At 37.4% G+C, this 17534-nt stretch overlaps 1 protein-coding gene across 1 annotated transcript in view; it reads left to right on the top strand.

Annotated features, from left to right (window-relative positions):
• LOC117340615 overlaps nt 1-17534 on the top strand; it is a 64798-nt gene that overhangs the window by 34646 nt on the left and 12618 nt on the right. The window contains exons 2-4 of the mRNA XM_033902379.1: nt 4339-4647; nt 7585-7793; nt 11743-11977. Coding sequence (XP_033758270.1) covers nt 4339-4647; nt 7585-7793; nt 11743-11977 — 753 coding nt within the window. The remainder of the gene's footprint in view (nt 1-4338; nt 4648-7584; nt 7794-11742; nt 11978-17534) is intronic.

The following is a 17534-nucleotide window of genomic DNA, read 5'->3' as shown; positions in this document are numbered from 1 at the left end:
ATAAAGTATTGGTTATCATATAACACTGGTAACCCCCAAAACCTTTATTTCCCTTCCTTTAGCATTAATACCTTCACTTGCACTTAATTTCCTCATTTTCACTTAATACATTTGTATCCTCACTTGCACTTAATTTATTCGCGCGACATTTAAAACTCTCAATTACGTTTAGATATTAATTAATACTGGCGCGAGGAAATTGAAGGTTTGGGGGTTACCACTGTAATATTTGTCACAATTCTTCAGTTTTACGGAATATGACACATTAATTGATTATGAGACAGCAATTGGCATCTATCCAAGCATACGTTCAGGGCCTCTTGTGTGTTGTTCAGTGAGGTACATCATTGTAGTCACCCACTACTATAAGGAGACCCAGCCTCAAAAAGATCCTGATTGCAATATATATACACGTGGTGATAAAACAAGCAAACAAACAAACCTAAGTTCATTTTAGTAACAGATGTACTCGCGGTATTCTAAATGATAAATAGTGACATATACCATCAAAGATAAAAAAAATGTCATGAATATCATATGATGTCAAAATCAAGGCTTCTAATGTGTTGTTCATACTGAAAATAACTTCCAAAAGTGTACACACAACCTTAAACATCACTTCTGGTCTGAACATGATATTGGGATCGAAATCACAATTAACTTCGATATATTTTATGGAGATAGTCAATATGCATCTATAACCAAAGTGTAGATTATTTACATCTGGGTCAGGGTTAGAGGTCAAATCTACATCCAAAAGTGTGTGAACGACTGGTGCAACTCGATCGGCAAATCTGCCGGTGTTTCACCTGATTCAAGTCCCTGTGGAGAATTATTTCCCTGGTTTGTAGCTGTTTTCCCAAGTAAATAACACATGAAACGGGTTCTTTATATACCATACGAGGATAAATAGTGTGTTGAGATTTAGAAAATCACAAATACACACTGTTACTGAAAATAGAATGACGTAGGATTCTGGGTGTAAAAAGGCGGGAATTCCCCAGGCGGAAGACCCCCAGTGCAGTGTAAATGTCTGGCTTACTGTCTTTCGATCGTCCGTACCCGTGTGCCCTTTGAGCGGAAACTGTTGCATCACGGACACGACAGAAAAATGAACTTAATGTACCATATATGTCAAAACAAGATTAATCCTGTCTTTGGGATGGAGATATTTGTGAAAAATATGTAAAAAAAAAAAAAAAAAAATGTGCAGAGAATTGTGTTGTTCATATTTTCTCTGATATCGTAAAATTGTTAGAAATATTGGCAGTAACAGTAAAATAAAACCAGCTCATCGAGTGCTATAAGTTCAATCAGACAGCAGGATAGACTTAGTAACGTCACTCGTGACGTACGTCCGTACATGTAATAGACTCTCCGGAATGTGTGACCTCGCGGTACATAGTACCTATGTTTAAAACCCTATTGTGACCGTTCTGTGATAGATATAGAAAAACTAAAGATACCGCTTTCTTTGGAATTACATGTTCTTGTGATGTGTGGAGTTTCAATAAGTTGACTTTATGCGTTAATTCTCTAGGCCGAGTTGTGCAGAAACCAGCAGTCAAAGTGTCGATTTTGCTGTGTTTGTACTAAAAATATATCCATAACTACATTATTCACAGATATACGGGACATGCCCGGAGGACTAGATCACACCGAGTTTTACAAGTGTGGAAAGTTTTATCAAAATGTATAAAGTCGTTTTTCAGTTAGCTCCGGCAATGTAGTCTGAATTAGCCGCATGTACATTACCGTCCCTCACTACAATACATTCCACACATTCTTGTGACGTAACACTCGTGACGTAACATCCGTTAATCTCTCGAAAAATACGACCCTTTTTCAAAACCCTATTGTGGCCGTTCTATGTAAGATATAAAAAAACTAAAGATACGCTTTTCTTCAGAACTATCTCTACTTATTATGTTTGGAGTTTCAGATTTTTGGATTGAAACGCTGATTTTTAAGGACCCCCAAAATCGCTACAATAGCCGGCAAAAATCGTGAATTAGCTCATACTTTCATTACGTTCCATAAGGAACGATAACGAGTTATCGTCCCTTACTACACTTCATTCTTTACAAGTTTAAATAAATTTTAAAATAAATTTAAAATAAATTTAAAAATTTAAAAATAAATTCAAATAAATCTGGTTTAACGCTGGCATTGACTGGTATGCATTTAACACTGGCGTTGACTGGAGTGCATTTAAAAATTTATAAATACATTTAAAATAAATAAAAAAAAATATATAAATAAATTCAAATAAATCTGGATTTAACACTGGCGTTGACAAGTGTCCATTTGATACTGGCGTTGACCAGTGTCCATTTAATACTGGCGTTGACCAGTGTCCATTTAACACTGGCGTTGACCAGTGTCCATTTAATACTGGCGTTGACCAGTGTCCATTTAACACTGGCGTTGACCAGTGTCCATTTAATACTGGCGTTGACCAGTATCCATTTAATACTGGCGTTGACCGGTGTCCATTTAACATTGGCGTTGACCGGTGTCCATTTAACACTGGCGTTGACCAGTGTCCATTTAGTACTGGCGTTAAATTTGAGATTTAGCGATAATGGTTGTCTGTCGACAATGTTTTCAGATTGGTCCAAAAATGCAATACGACGGACCAAGGAAAACCTACATATGAAATTTGAGAAGGATCTCTTCCTCACTTTCTCAGAAATAGCAGCCAAGATGGCTGCCTGTCGGCCATGTTGTTTTCCGATCAGTCCCATAATGCAATATACATAACTACAGACCAAGGAGAACCTACATATGAAATTTGAGAAGGATCCCTTCAGTACTTGCTCACAAATAGCGATAACAAACTTCAATTGCCAAAATCCAAGATGGCTGCCTGTCGGCCATGTTGTTTTCCGATCGGTCCCAAAATGCAATATGCGTAACTACAGACCAAGGAGAACCTACATATGAAATTTGAGAAGGATCCCTTCAGTACTTTCTCAGAAATAGCGATAACAAACTTCAATGGTCAAATTCAAAGATGGCTGCCTGTCGGCCATGTTGTTTTCCGATCGGTCTCAAAATGCAATATGCATAACTAGGCACCAAAGGGAACCTACATATGAAATTTGAGAAAGATCCCTTCAGTACTTTCTCAGAAATAGCGATAACAAACTTCAATTATCAAAATCCAAGATGGTTGCCTGTCTGCCATGTTGTTTTCCGATCGGTCCCAAAATACGATATGCATAACTAGGCACCAAGGGGAACTTACATATTAAATTAGAGAAAGATCCCTTCAGTACTTTCTCTGAAATAGCGATAACAAACTTCAATTGTCAAAATCCAAGATGGCTGCCTGTCGGCCATGTTGTTTTCCGATCGGTCCCAAAATGCAATATGCATAATTAGGCACCAAGGAGAACCTACATATGAAATTTGAGAAAGATCCCTTCAGTACTTTCTCAGAAATATCCCCTGCAGGTAGGGCGTAAGAATTGTACCTGCTGCCCCCATTGCATGATCGTAAGAGGCGACTAAATTTGGGATCTTATCTTTTCTCTTCTTTCTTAACAACTTTCTTCTTCCTAACGTCTCCCTTGACACTGCCTCACTTTTGGCCTTTAGTTGAGCATTCGCCCTTGTGAGGAAGGCTTTGGGTTCTGTCCCCTGGCCGAGACATACCAGAGTCTTTAAAAATGGTAGTTGCTGCTTCTGCTTAGCACTCAGCATACAAGGAGTGGGACGACTGGTTCACCCGTTGTCAGTATAATGTGACCGGGTGGGGTGTGCTGCTGGGTGTCTTCGGCAGTATGCTTCAGTGAGGTAGCACTATAAATCGGCAAAAGTTCCGGCCTATCACAAGGAGACTAAACACGAACATACCGCAGCCTCCCAAAACACACATACGCACTCACCACACGCATGCATGTCGCACGCACGGGAGGCCGTCCTTAAATTACCTTAGATGTTAATAGGACGTTAAACAAAATAAACCAAACCAAATTCTCAGAAATAGCGATAACAAGAATTGTTTACGGACGGACTGACGGACGGAGCACTGACCACAGAAGCAAGGCGATTTGAATAGCTCACCATCTGATGATGGTGGGCTAAAAATCTAGTTTACCCTGAAAATGAATTCACACTACTAAAATGAAAAGCAAAGACACTTTTTACTGTTTTTCACTGTTTTATTCAGCACTGGGGACAAAGGGAAGTAATAATGTGATAAGCATGATAAGGGTTAATTTGAAATTCTTCCCAAAATAAGTTATTTCCCTACATATTGAGATACTTTATGTAATATCTTTATATTGAGAAGCTTCTGTGAACTGATTAATGTTAACTGTTTTTTTCCAGATCAAACACTAGGATTTAGTGTTGCTCTGAACAAGAATTTTGCGGTATGGGGTGAATCTTTAGATATAATACTGAACATTGGAACAATCAATACAGTAGTGACTTTGTATAGACCCGATGGAACAACAGCTGGAACCTGTTTAGCACCATCAAGTGGAGTAAGTGGAGGATGCAGTCCAGGCTTAACACAGGATATAGCAGGTGGAACAACGACATACAGTATAGCATCTGTATCTCGAGCCACCGACCAAGGTGAATGGGCAAGTTCCCATGGCAGTGATACTGGGAGCAAAAACATAACAGTTCATAGTAAGTATACGTTTTGATGAAAATGAGTTTATTTATATGGGTGCTTCTCTACTATTAGGAAGAATAATGTCCGTCACATTTAGGTTCATGAATCTATATATGCAAATAAATAAATAATGAATAAATAAATAAATAATAACATTGTTTTTAGCTCACCTGGACCAAAGGTCCAGTGAACTCTCTTTTTGATAATTGGAGGATTAAAGGAGTTTTTAAGGTATTGGGAGAATGGACTGCAAGGGTGTATGTTTTATATACACAGTTTGCAGCGGTTCCCTGTTCACTTTTATACAGTCCGTTGTCCGTCAATATTTGCCTTAAATTGCTACTAGTCAAAAAGGTCTTATTGGATTTTGACCTTGGCGGAAGGGGATCAGATTTTGCATAAATGGTGACTCTGAACCCCAAGTGGCCAAAGGGGTGGGGCTCAATGGGAAATAGAGGTAATTCCTTTAAATCGCTACTGGTCATAAAGTTATGAATGGATTTGAACCCAATTTGGTCGGAAACATCCTTGGTAGAATTAAGGGAAACAGATTTTGCATAAATGTTAACTCTGACCACCGAGGGGCCAAAGCGGCGGGGCACAATAGGGGAAATAGAGGTAAAACCTTTAAATCACTACTTGTCATAAAGTTATGAATGGATTTGAACCCAATTTGGTAAGAAACATCCTTGGTGGAAGGGGAACAGATTTTGCATAAATGGTGACTCTGACCCCTGAGGGGCCAAAGGGGCGGGTCGCAAAAGTGGAAATAGAAATAATTCCTTTAAATCGCTACATGTCATAAAGTTATGAATGGATTTTAACCAATTAAGCCTGAAACATCCTTGGGGTAAAAGGAAAATATTTTGCATAAATGGTTACTATGACCTCTTAGGGGTTAGAGGGTGGGGCTCAAAAGGAGAAATAAGCAAGTGGTTTGAATCGTTACTTGTTACAAAATACTGAATGTCAAGAAAAGACAATCTCAACAGGCAGAAGACGAGTTCCTTTGGTGTTTATTCTGTATATGGTCTACCGGTTTCGTCCTGTAAGTTGGGCTTCATCAGGACAACAATACAATCAATTTGTTCCCTGGGCGGATCCCGTGAGATGCAGAGGCGTTAATGGCTCTATCTTATATATATTGTGAACTAGCTGTTAATCTAGAGCCCCTGCATCTCACGGAATCCGTCCAGGGAACAAATTGCATCCACTTTTGGATCACTATCCCTACTAGACAATGAATACTGAAGGAACTAACACATTCCTATTCTCATTCCCCACTAATAACGATGTAGAAAATTCAACTAACCCAGAAAGGAGACCACGTTTTGAGGAATCATCAGACAGGGTAAACCTCCCGGCAGTAGCTATATATATAGTGGTACCCTGGTTCAGAGCACTAGGGAAACTCAGAATACAAGCCTTCAGATGTCAAAGGCATACTGATTTCTTGAAAAAGTGTATATAAGACGGGACAGCAAATCCGTGTCAACCCACAACTCCCAGAAGTCAATACCGCTTTCGGTTTATAGCTAAGAGGTATAAGGATGGACATTTGTAATTTTTCAATTTGATATCTATAAGTTAGAGTAACCGTTTTTACATATATTGTAAATGACGTCATAAGTAATAAGCAAAGTCTGCCAGCATTTTTAGTACTTCAGGAGTATAAATTGATTGTATTGTTGTCCTGATGAAGCCCAACTTACTGGGCAAAACCGGTAGACCATATACAGAATATTTGAGAATAAACACCAAAGGAACTCGCTTTCAGCCTGTTGTGATTGTCTTTTCTTGATATTAGATTTCTCTACTTATTTAATCCCCTGCATACCTTAGGGTATCCGGGTGGATGGCGAAGGACCCATCAATCCGACTATTGAAGAAACTGCGGCGTTGGCTCTATCTTATATATAAAATACTGAATGGATGTGAACCAAATTGGGTCAGAAACATCCTTAGGGGAAGGAGAAGAGATTTTGCTCAATGGTGACACTGAACCTCATGGGCAGGGGTGTGTCCAATAGTGGAAATAGAGAGAAATTCCTTTAAATCGCTTATAGTCATGAAGTTATTAATGGATTTGAACTCAATGTGGTCAGAAACATCCTTGGTGGAAGGGGAACAAGATTTTGTATAAATGGTGACACTACAATGTACATGTAACCCCTCTGAAGCCAGAGGGGCGGGGCCCAAAAGAGAAAATTAAATCGCTACTAGTCATAAAGTGCTAAATTGATTTTAAACAAATATGAACAGATTTTGCATAAATGATGATTCTGACCCCCTGGGGCCAGAGGGGATAGGCCCAATAGGAAAAATGAGGTAAATCTTTAAATCCCTTCTAGTCCTAAATGACTAAATGGATTTTTACAAAATTTAGTCTGAAGCATTATATAATAGAGTGTGATAAGTCCCTTGGGGCTTGAGAGAGGATGTTTAATAGGGGAAATGTTGCGAAATAGGGAAAAAAACCCAGAAAAACAATTTAAAACCAAAGTTGTAAGATGCAGCAAAAAAGGTAGAAAAATAATTGTAATGTAAGTAAAAAAAAAAAATTTGCCATGACTACTGAAATATCCAAGTGAGCGATACAGGACCTCTGAGCCTTTTGTTACCGCTTTTCAGAGAGAGATATGTTCCTTTTATGTAAAAAAATGAAAACAATTTTGTCCAGCTATTCATTCCCTCAGATGTTCTATTTAAAAGATTTTGTAGGAAAGTTGAATTTTAATATTGTAAACTTACTCATGGAAGCTGCCGGGGAAATTCTCAGCAATCCTGGTGACAGTTCTAGTGTACACTAACAGTACTAGTGGACTATTTAGCTAGCAAGGCTGGTAGGGTATAATCCGTGAATACTTTGTATGCTTGCTTTTGATATTCATCAAATTACCTAAACCTGATACATGTAATAACTTATAATATGTTTTAAAAATATTTTTCAGCCATTCCTACGGTAACAGAAAGTAATTCATTATCTTCTTTGACCTTGTCATCTGATAGCAGTACTAGTAACACACAAAGTTTGACCATCACAGTGACGTGTGCATATCCAGCAGTTTCACTCAACTTGTTCTATGTGGTAAGTGTTGTATATATGGAGGATATTTGCTCCCCAGGGTTCATTAGGGATAGATTCTTTAAATTGCTACAGGTGAGTTGGCGTGACCTCTATGATTTTCTATTGAAGAGATATGTGAAATCTTGGGTTGGGGTTTGGTTGACAAGGCCTCTATAATTTTTGTGTTGCCTTGAAAAGGTGACATATAGGTATTACTATGTCGGCGTCAACGTCTTCGGTGTCGTCGGTGTCGGCATCTTCGGTGTCGTCGGTGTCCGCATCGTCGTCGTCCGCACAATGGTTTCCTTCAAATAACTTGAGTTTCCTTTGGCCAATCAAACTCAACTTCCTACAGTGTTTCCTTACCAAAAGTGCTTGCTTGGGATTGCTTTTCAGGTTCAAAGGTCAAAGGTAAAGGTCACTGTTACAGTATTAATAGAAAATTAGTTTCCATGAAATAACTTAGTTCCATTCAGCCAATCAAACTCAAACTTCCTACAGTGCTTCCTTACCAAAAGTGCTTGCTTATAGGATTGCTTGTCAGGTTCAAAGGTCAAAGTTTCTTGCTACTATAAATAGAAAATAGGTTTGCCTGTGATAACTTGAGATCCCTTAGGCCAATCAAACTCAAACTGTAAAGTAAAAAATTTTCAGCGATATCTTGAAAAGAATTATGATAAATATTTCATATCTGACACTGAAAACTCTGACCTATACCCAGTTAACCCAGCAGCAGAAAATATTGGCATTTCAGTGTTGGAAGTAAATGGCATATTAACATACAGCCAACCAAAAGCCCAAGCAGAGACACTAAACAATCAATTTCAGTCAGTACAGTTCACTACATATAGTACACCATCACAATTAAAACTTTCTCATATTTGTAAACAACTGCAAACCTTGCAAAAAGTGCTATGTCATACATCATCATCACAGCATATCATAGTCATACATCCAAATTACTAAAAAAATCTTTACCAGAACAAAACAATATACTTAGACACAATTTCTCCTACCTTTTTGAAACAAATCTATCATGAGATATCTCCTAACATTTCAGACATTTTGAATACCTTGCTACAAACGACATCCAAGAAAATTGGTAAGGATGTTAAAGAAGGGTGGCTGCCAAAGTGTTATTTTAATTTTGGGCCTCGTAAAATCTTTTGACATTCCAGCCAATATGGCAGCTGTTTTGAAAAGCACATTTTAAACTTCTTGTCATGTTCTATCATTGGAACAATAATTTAACATAAAGCGTCATATTCTAAAAATATAATCAATCTGACGTAATTATTTTGTGGGGGTCCATTATACACCAATAAATGATAAAAAGTAACAAAATCCAAATATTTGAATTTTGGTACTCCAGGGCTTTGATATATTTCAGCTCAGCATACGACAGCAATAGGCTTCCATACATTTTATATTTGTGCATGGATATTGCACTCATAACTATTACAAGAGTACATACAAATGTGCATTTCAACAAGTTATGATAATACATTCCAATACTAAATACCCATACACACAATTATACCTGCCATGGCTATCAATATGACATAATCAAAGTTGTTATGCCCGCCAATTTGCAATGGACCACAATAGTACTGTGAATTTGGCTTGAGAGATTTTTTGGATCTTTTAAGACATTAAACTCTGTCAACAGTTAAATTTACAGAAATATTCTAGAGTACTTAACTCAATCTGTGTGTTTACTGTTAAAATGAAATGGGTTATTTCACAGGTAAAATCCTGAAGAGCAGACAGCGTTCCCACAAACAGATATTGCCTCCGTTTTGTATATGTATACTGTGCTCACGCTATCGATCGCATTTTGCGCATTTCGCGAAATGTTATCACTAATCGTGAAAATGTAATTAAGTATTTTCGCAACTTCTGCGAAACTGTTTTTAACCGAAGACATACTATAGACTGCATAAATATCCCCCTGTCTTCAATCTTTAATTCAACCACTTACGTTTTCACTAATTACGATGTCATTGCATCTAACTTATCCTATAATCGAACTACATGATTAGCACATGTCATGTATGTTACGGAAACGGAAGTACTTAAATAAATCTGAATCATTTGAGCGTTTGTTTGATGGGCAATGCTTTGTAAAGCGTTTAGATAACTTGGGCAAAAACATGGCAGCTGTGACCCTATGGCAGACGAATGTTCTGCCTGTGCCGCAAGCTTATGTTGCTCTAAAAACAAAATGACTTGTCTGTTCAATGTTATTTCAACTTTCATTAATTGTATGTACAATATTATTTAGTATTTAACAAGTACGTATCATTCAATGTCTTGTATCACGAACATTACATAAGGTACAATTCACGGTAAACTCCATGTTGTGACAGGGCTGCAAAATTATTTGTTCTGGGTGATTTATGTATGAAGCATCTAGTTGGAAATGCATCTGTTTGGAAATGCTGTGAATAGGTTATGCAGCAGATATTCTCCAAATCCAATTACTTATAATTATCACCAATATGATCTAAAGGAATAGGAACAGTCGATTCAATTTTCGCAAAAAAAAAAAGAAGAAAAGTCCTGGGAACGATAAGATTAAAACATAAGCTGTGGTTTGAAAATCAAGTTGAAAATAACATTATTTCAGTATAATCTCAAGTGTGTTCTTTTTCAATATGAAAATAATAGCAGCTAAAACACAACTGTTTTGGTGTGATACAATGCTTTTTTAGTTGGTTGAATATTTTTTGTTTACGCTGAGGTAATAAATGATATTTGGCAGTATTTTGTAATTTATAAATTCTTAAATAATGAACACTTTTAATGCCTGCCTTTACTAATAAAATAGTTTAACACATTGTATTAATATATATATATCAAACAAATATGCGTGTGCTATATTTAGTTATTAAATTCTTAGCAATAACATTGTCTTGCTAAAACCATTTCTTATTTGCTAAAGAGAAAAAAGGTATTTTAGCAACTTTTGCTAAAGGATTTTACGCCTAGAGTGAGCAGAGGTATAAATATATAGACAAAGCCTTATTTTCAATACTCAAACATTTTAGCACTCGCATCACTCCCATTAAAAACTATAGATAAAAAAACCTTTAGGCTACATTAATCTTACATTGTTGACACATCAGATGCAACTGAACACTAGTAGTTTCTTTTTAATATCATTAAACACTTTTATAAACACAAAAAAAATACTTTTTTTTTTCTTGCAAAGGAGTGCAACTCTCAAAATCCACTCCCATTACAAGTTAATTGCATGTATAACCGTTAACATGTGTGGCTTTACATTCTTGTTCCAAGACCTTTTAAGCATTCCACTTATTATAATGTGAATATTTGATTTGTAAATTTAGTTTTAAAGGGTGGTCAAATTGAAAAACTAACTAGTTTTAATTCATGAAACGTTAATTTGGGTGAAATTCCTCTTTGGGTCAACTGTGTTCTAACATTGACACCTCCACATTGAAGAGTTTGAGGTGGTCTAATTAAAATACTATCTTTTACTACAAAATAGTTAATTGTATGTTCACGAAATACTTTTTATATTGGCCCTGATATGCTGCTGTAGTAGCCCTGCAGGTGTAGATCAAACATCTAATTCTAGATCTAACCATATATATCCACACTTGAATTAATTAACGGGACTTACGTAGAGCCGCATATCTACTAGCCATCATCTACGTGTTAGTGTTGACTGACTAACATGGAAAAAGTGGGAAATCAGAAGTCTGGATATATATACTTGCTTGGATATGAAAGGCTACAAAATATCAAAACTACAAACCTAACTAGCCAATACTTTTATGTTGTAATGATGATATAGTGGTAATAAGCTCAGGATTTGCATGAAATGACCTAGATCAACTTAATAATGCTGCAATAAATTACTGCTAAGAAGCAAGTGAGCTATACAGGCCCATTTGGCCACTTGTATTGTTTAACATCCTATCAACAGTTCTTGTAATTTCAAGATGGCATTGTTATGTGTTTGTATGTTATATGCCACAAGGTCATATTCACAGTTAACATATCTTGATTCCAGCCGACTGGAGGGGGTAATGAGGTGAATGCCCCATCGTCAACATCAACATGTACCTCTACTGGTAACACAGGATGTTCTGACACAAATGCCACCAGTTACACCTGTGACATTACACCACAATATGAGGCAACTCTATCAGCTGGTACAACATACTATATCAAGGCAGCAGTTAAGCTAGACGGGCTGTCTATTGGAGTAGACATCACCATCAATGGGACAGATATAACAGTGCAAGGTGAGTAGTGTTGTGGTTTATTACATATACACAAATTATTATAACTATAGTTAATACAGCTGTCTGAAGAAATGTCCTTCTACATATTCAGACCAAGCTGGAGTGTTAGCCCATTTCCTAATGAGTGTACATGTGAGACATTCCTGATGTCCTTCTTCCCAGAGACACATTTAGATTATAGCTCACCTTATCCGAAGCTGATGCAAAGCCACGTCATTGGTTGTCAATTAACATTTCCTTAAAATCACTACTTATCTGATGAATGACTGAGATTTTAATGAAATTTGGCCTTAAGAAACCTATATATGTGGTTTAGTGGAACCAATTTCTTTACTAATAAAAGAATTTTTTTTTTAAATCTTTCTCCTCATTTTAATCAATAGGAATGAAAGAATTCAGTCCCAATTCGGTCTGAAGCATCCATGGGTGAAGGGCAACTATTTTGTATAGGGCCAATAAAGCAATTTCATTAAAATTCTTCTTAATTTAATTTCTTCATCTGTAGGATATTGGAATCTTCTTTGGAACCCGAAAGCTAGATGTTCATTAAAGGAAAGTGTTGACTGCAATGCATAGTACTGAGAGACAGCTAGATCCTAAAGTGGGAAATGTATTTGTAATAAACTTAGACGTGCTTTGCCATATAATCAATACAATATCTAGATGAGCAATGCAGGCTTTATTGGCCTTCTGTCCTTTATGTAACATTTCAGTGTTTTATATATTGCCTCTGATATTAATGGTGTATATGTCAAAGGCAGTGCTTCTTATGTGGAATATAGTTGACCTTGACATTCAAAGAAATTTTTATGGTTTTTTTCTAAGCATATTTCCCATTATATGTATAAACTTCAAAGTTTTAACATATTGTACCAGATGAAAAATCTACAGGGACCAATATACCAACTTAAGGCCATCCTCAGGTGCATTTCCCATACAGAACGGGCCGCGGTGGCCGAGTGGTTAAGGTGTCCCGACACTTTATCACTAGCCCTCCACCTCTGGGTTGCAAGTTCGAAACCTAAGTGGGGCAGTTGCCAGGTACTGACCGTAGGCTGGAGGTTTTTCTACGGGTACTCCGGCTTTCCTCCACCTCCAAAACCAGCTGGCATGTCCTTAAATGACCATGGCTGTTCATAGGACGTTAAACAAAAACAAACAAATTCCCATACAGATACCAATTTAAATATCAGTTTGGATAGGACTTCTCTAATAGTAATGTCATTTAGAAGCATAAAAATCGTGTAGATATGAAAGGATGTACAATCTAATTCATTCCACTTTGTTCTATACATTTTAAACGTCTGCAAGGGACCTTCCAGGTCCTCTTCCGTTTTTAGTCGTCAATGAGAAAAGTTTTGGGGGACTGAGGCTGATCCGGCCAATCACAGCTATCCCAATTGTATACCTTCTCTGTTGCATATAGTTCCCGTTTTACCAGTGTAATGACACTCGCTGGTCACAATTGATGTATCCTTAATATCTACTACTGTTTCTTAATTTACAATCACATGAATTTTACTGTTGAAATGTCAAGTTACAAAAAAGAACTGAATAATTACTACTTATGCTCTCGTAGTTATACAATTAAAGAGAGTGCAGGGCGGGCATTTGATTGGTCGTCCAATCACTGCGCGTCTACATCATCAGAGGCTGAGGATGCAAGTGTTGCTTAATTTTAATTGTTGACGCCTCGTCACAGCTCGCCCAATGGGGGCATACAATTGTACCTGATAAACGAAAACGCCCCACACTCTCTCATCGGTACCCGTGTACAATCGGGAAAAAATACGAAAATTACTCAAGTCAGTAACCATATATAAGGCATTTTCAATTATGGCGTAAGTGAAACAATTTCAAACTCATTGAATGTTCATTTGCCCATAGCAGACAATATGCAATATTCATTGATACTCTCGTTCAAGACAGTGTATGTTAATTGTTAGGAGCGCCTGTACAGCGATTGACAATGTTTTTGGCTACACAAGGTAGGAATTAGTATTATCTAGCTATAGGTTGTTAGACATTGACATGATTGTGATAGAATGAGATGTAGACTTGGTCATATTTTACACACGCTCAGGTTAACATATTAGTCAAACCTTATCAATAGCCTAGTATAAACATAAATATCATCGTTCCATTGTCATTTTATTATCTCACTAGTTCCGAGTAACTGTGAGTTAATTGTTGTACTACCGGATTCTGTGTCAGTGTTTCTATTTTGGGTAGCCTAGTATTTTGTATTTGAAGTTTATAAAAAGGTAACACGTCCAACAAGTTTAAGCTTATATCTGTTCCTATTCTAGTTTGCACCCATTATAGGTGATTGAATGATTTCATAACTTTAATACTGTGGGGAAATTGCCATTGTGTGAACTAGATCATAGTATTGACCAATTCTCTAATTGGCATCAATTGAGATACTTAGATACGTAGAAACATCTAGGACTAGTAGTGACAGCTTGTCAAATGTTGCTGATGTTTCAGAATCGATGTTCTATAGGACTTGTGAACATATCTTCAAAACTTTGATCAGCCATACATCACATCTTTTGATTCATATCAAAACTTGGTGTCAATACACACCAGCACCTATGATCTATGAAAAGTTTGCTTAATTTCATTTCACAATTTCCTAACCCTGACGTTTTCAGGCCCTTTGGCCCTTTGATAATACCTGAAGATCTGACAAAATCTGATGACCATGCATTTATAATTTGCATATAGTTATTAATCATGACAATGACAGATAATTACTTTCTCCCTTATGTCGAGAGTATTTAAATATAAAAGCAACAAAAGTATTGATGTTTGTCCTCTGATTCCTTGAGTGATAAGTGTATTATAATATGCTTAGCATCTTTTTGTCCAAATATTTATTGTAACTGATCCATCTTGATTTGTTTACATGATGTCCATCTGTCAACACTTATTTGTGGATATTATCTCAGAACCCAGAAGGCCAAATTTTCTGAAACTTCAAATAGTGTTAAACTGTTATGTAAGGATGTGCAATAAGGGTTCCTGGTGTCATTGTCAAGGTAGCTATTATTACTAAGTATAGAACAAGCAGTATACTGTCAAAAATACATCATCTAAAAAGACCATTACAAAGAGCCAAACTTTCTGAAAATGCAGATGTGTAAATAGGAGTTTATCAATTTCTAAGGTCAAGATTAAAATCACTGTTGCTAAAAATAAAACTGAGAATATGTCAAAAATACAAAGTCTTAAGCCCTTATAGAACCAGGCCACACATCCTGACATTTCAAATGATGATACACAACGAACTGCTGCAGGTGCACAATAGGGATTGATAAATTTCTCAAGATCAAGATTGATGTTGCTAAAAATAAAACTGGAAATAAACTGTCAAAATACATCATCTTAAACTCTTACTAAAGGTTTTTTAGCCCACCATCATCAGATGGTGGGCTATTCAAATCGCCCTGCGTCCGTGGTCCGTCGTCCGTCCGTCCGTCCGTCCGTCCCTCCCTCCATCCGTCCGTCCGTCCGTAAACAATTCTTGTTATCGCTAATCCTCAGAAAGTACTAAAGGGATCTTTCTCAAATTTCATATGTAGGTTCCCCTTGGTGCCTAGTTATGCATATTGCATTTTGGTACCGATCGGAAAACAACATGGCCGACAGGCAGCCATCTTGGATTTTGACCATTGAAGTTTGTTATCGCTATTTCTGAGAAAGTACTGAAGGGATCTTTCTCAAATTTCAGATGTAGGTTCCCCTTGGTGCCTAGTTATGCATATTGCATTTTGGGACCGATCGGAAAACAACATGGCCGACAGGCAGCCATCTTGGATTTTGACCATTGAAGTTTGTTATCGCTATTTCTCAGAAAGTACTGAAGGGATTTTTCTCAAATTTCATATGTAGGTTCCCCTTGGTGCCTAGTTATGCATATTGCATTTTGGGACCGATCGGAAAACAACATGGCTGACAGGCAGCCATCTTGGATTTTGACCATTGAAGTTTGTTATCGCTATTTCTGAGAAAGTACTGAAGGGATATTTCTCAAATTTCATATGTGGGTTTCCCTTGGTGCCTAGTTATGCATATTGCATTTTGGGACTGATCGGAAAACAACATGGCCGACAGGCAGCCATCTTGGATTTTGACCATTGAAGTTTGTTATCGCTATTTCTGAGAAAGTACTGAAGGGATCTTTCTAAAATTTCATATGTAGGTTCCCCTTGGTGCCTAGTTATGCATATTGCATTTTGGGACCGATCGGAAAACAACATGGCCGACAGGCAGCCATCTTGGATTTTGACCATTGAAGTTTGTTATCGCTATTTCTGAGAAAGTACTGAAGGGATCTTTCTCAAATTTCATATGTGGGTTTCCCTTGGTGCCTAGTTATGCATATTGCATTTTGGGACCGATAGGAAAACAACATGGCCGACATGCAGCCATCTTGGATTTTGACCATTGAAGTTTGTTATCGCTATTTCTGAGAAAGTACTGAAGGGATATTTCTCAAATTTCATATGTGGGTTTCCCTTGGTGCCTAGTTATGCATATTGCATTTTGGGACCGATCGGAAAACAACATGGCCGACAGGCAGCCATCTTGGATTTTGACCATTGAAGTTTGTTATCGCTATTTCTGAGAAAGTACTGAAGGGATCTTTCTCAAATTTCATATGTAGGTTCCCCTTGGTGCCTAGTTATGCATATTGCATTTTGGGATTGATCGGAAAACAACATGGCCAACAGGCAGCCATCTTGGATTTTGACAATTGAAGTTTGTTATCGCTATTTCTGAAAAAGTACTGAAGGGATCATTCTCAAATTTCATATGTAGGTTTCCCTTGGTGCCTAGTTATGCATATTGCATTTTGAGACCAATCAGAAAACAACATGGCCGACAGGCAGTCATCTTGGATTTTGACAATTGAAGTTTGTTATCGCTAATTCTCAGAAAGCACTGAAGGGATCTTCCTGAAATTTCATATGTAGGTTCCCCTTCGTGCCTAGTTATGCATATTGCATTTTGAGACCAAGCGGAAAACAACATGGCCGACAGGCAGCCATCTTGGATTTTGACAATTGAAGTTTGTTATCGCTATTTCTCAGAAAGTACTGAAGGAATCTTTCTCAAATTCCATATATAGGTTCCCCTTGGTGCCTAAATCTTAAATTTTATATATAGGTTTCCCTTGTTTGAAAAGTACTAGAGGTTTTTTCTGAATTTACACCGATTAGTAAGACTTAGAAGAAGAGAAAAGTAGAGAAAAGATCAATCTGACATGGAACCTATGAAGAACATTCAATGGTGGGCGCCAAGATCCCTCTGGGATCTCTTGTTTCTTTCTGAATTTATAGTACATGTTACATTCTGAACTGCAAGTGTGCAATAGGGGTTTATAAAGTTCCTTAGGTCATGTTTGAGGCTAAAAGGCCACATTTTTAGCCCACCATCTGATGATGGTGGGCTATTCAAATCGCCCTGCGTCCGTGGTCCGTCCGTCCGTCCGTCCGTCCGTCCGTCCGTCCGTCCGTCCGTCCCTCCGTCCGTCCGTAAACAATTCTTG

This window comes from Pecten maximus, chromosome 13 (assembly GCF_902652985.1).
Source record: "Pecten maximus chromosome 13, xPecMax1.1, whole genome shotgun sequence".
Taxonomy (NCBI): domain Eukaryota; kingdom Metazoa; phylum Mollusca; class Bivalvia; order Pectinida; family Pectinidae; genus Pecten; species Pecten maximus.
The sequence above is the reverse complement of the archived record's forward strand: the minus strand, read 5'-3'. Positions and strand labels throughout refer to the sequence as shown.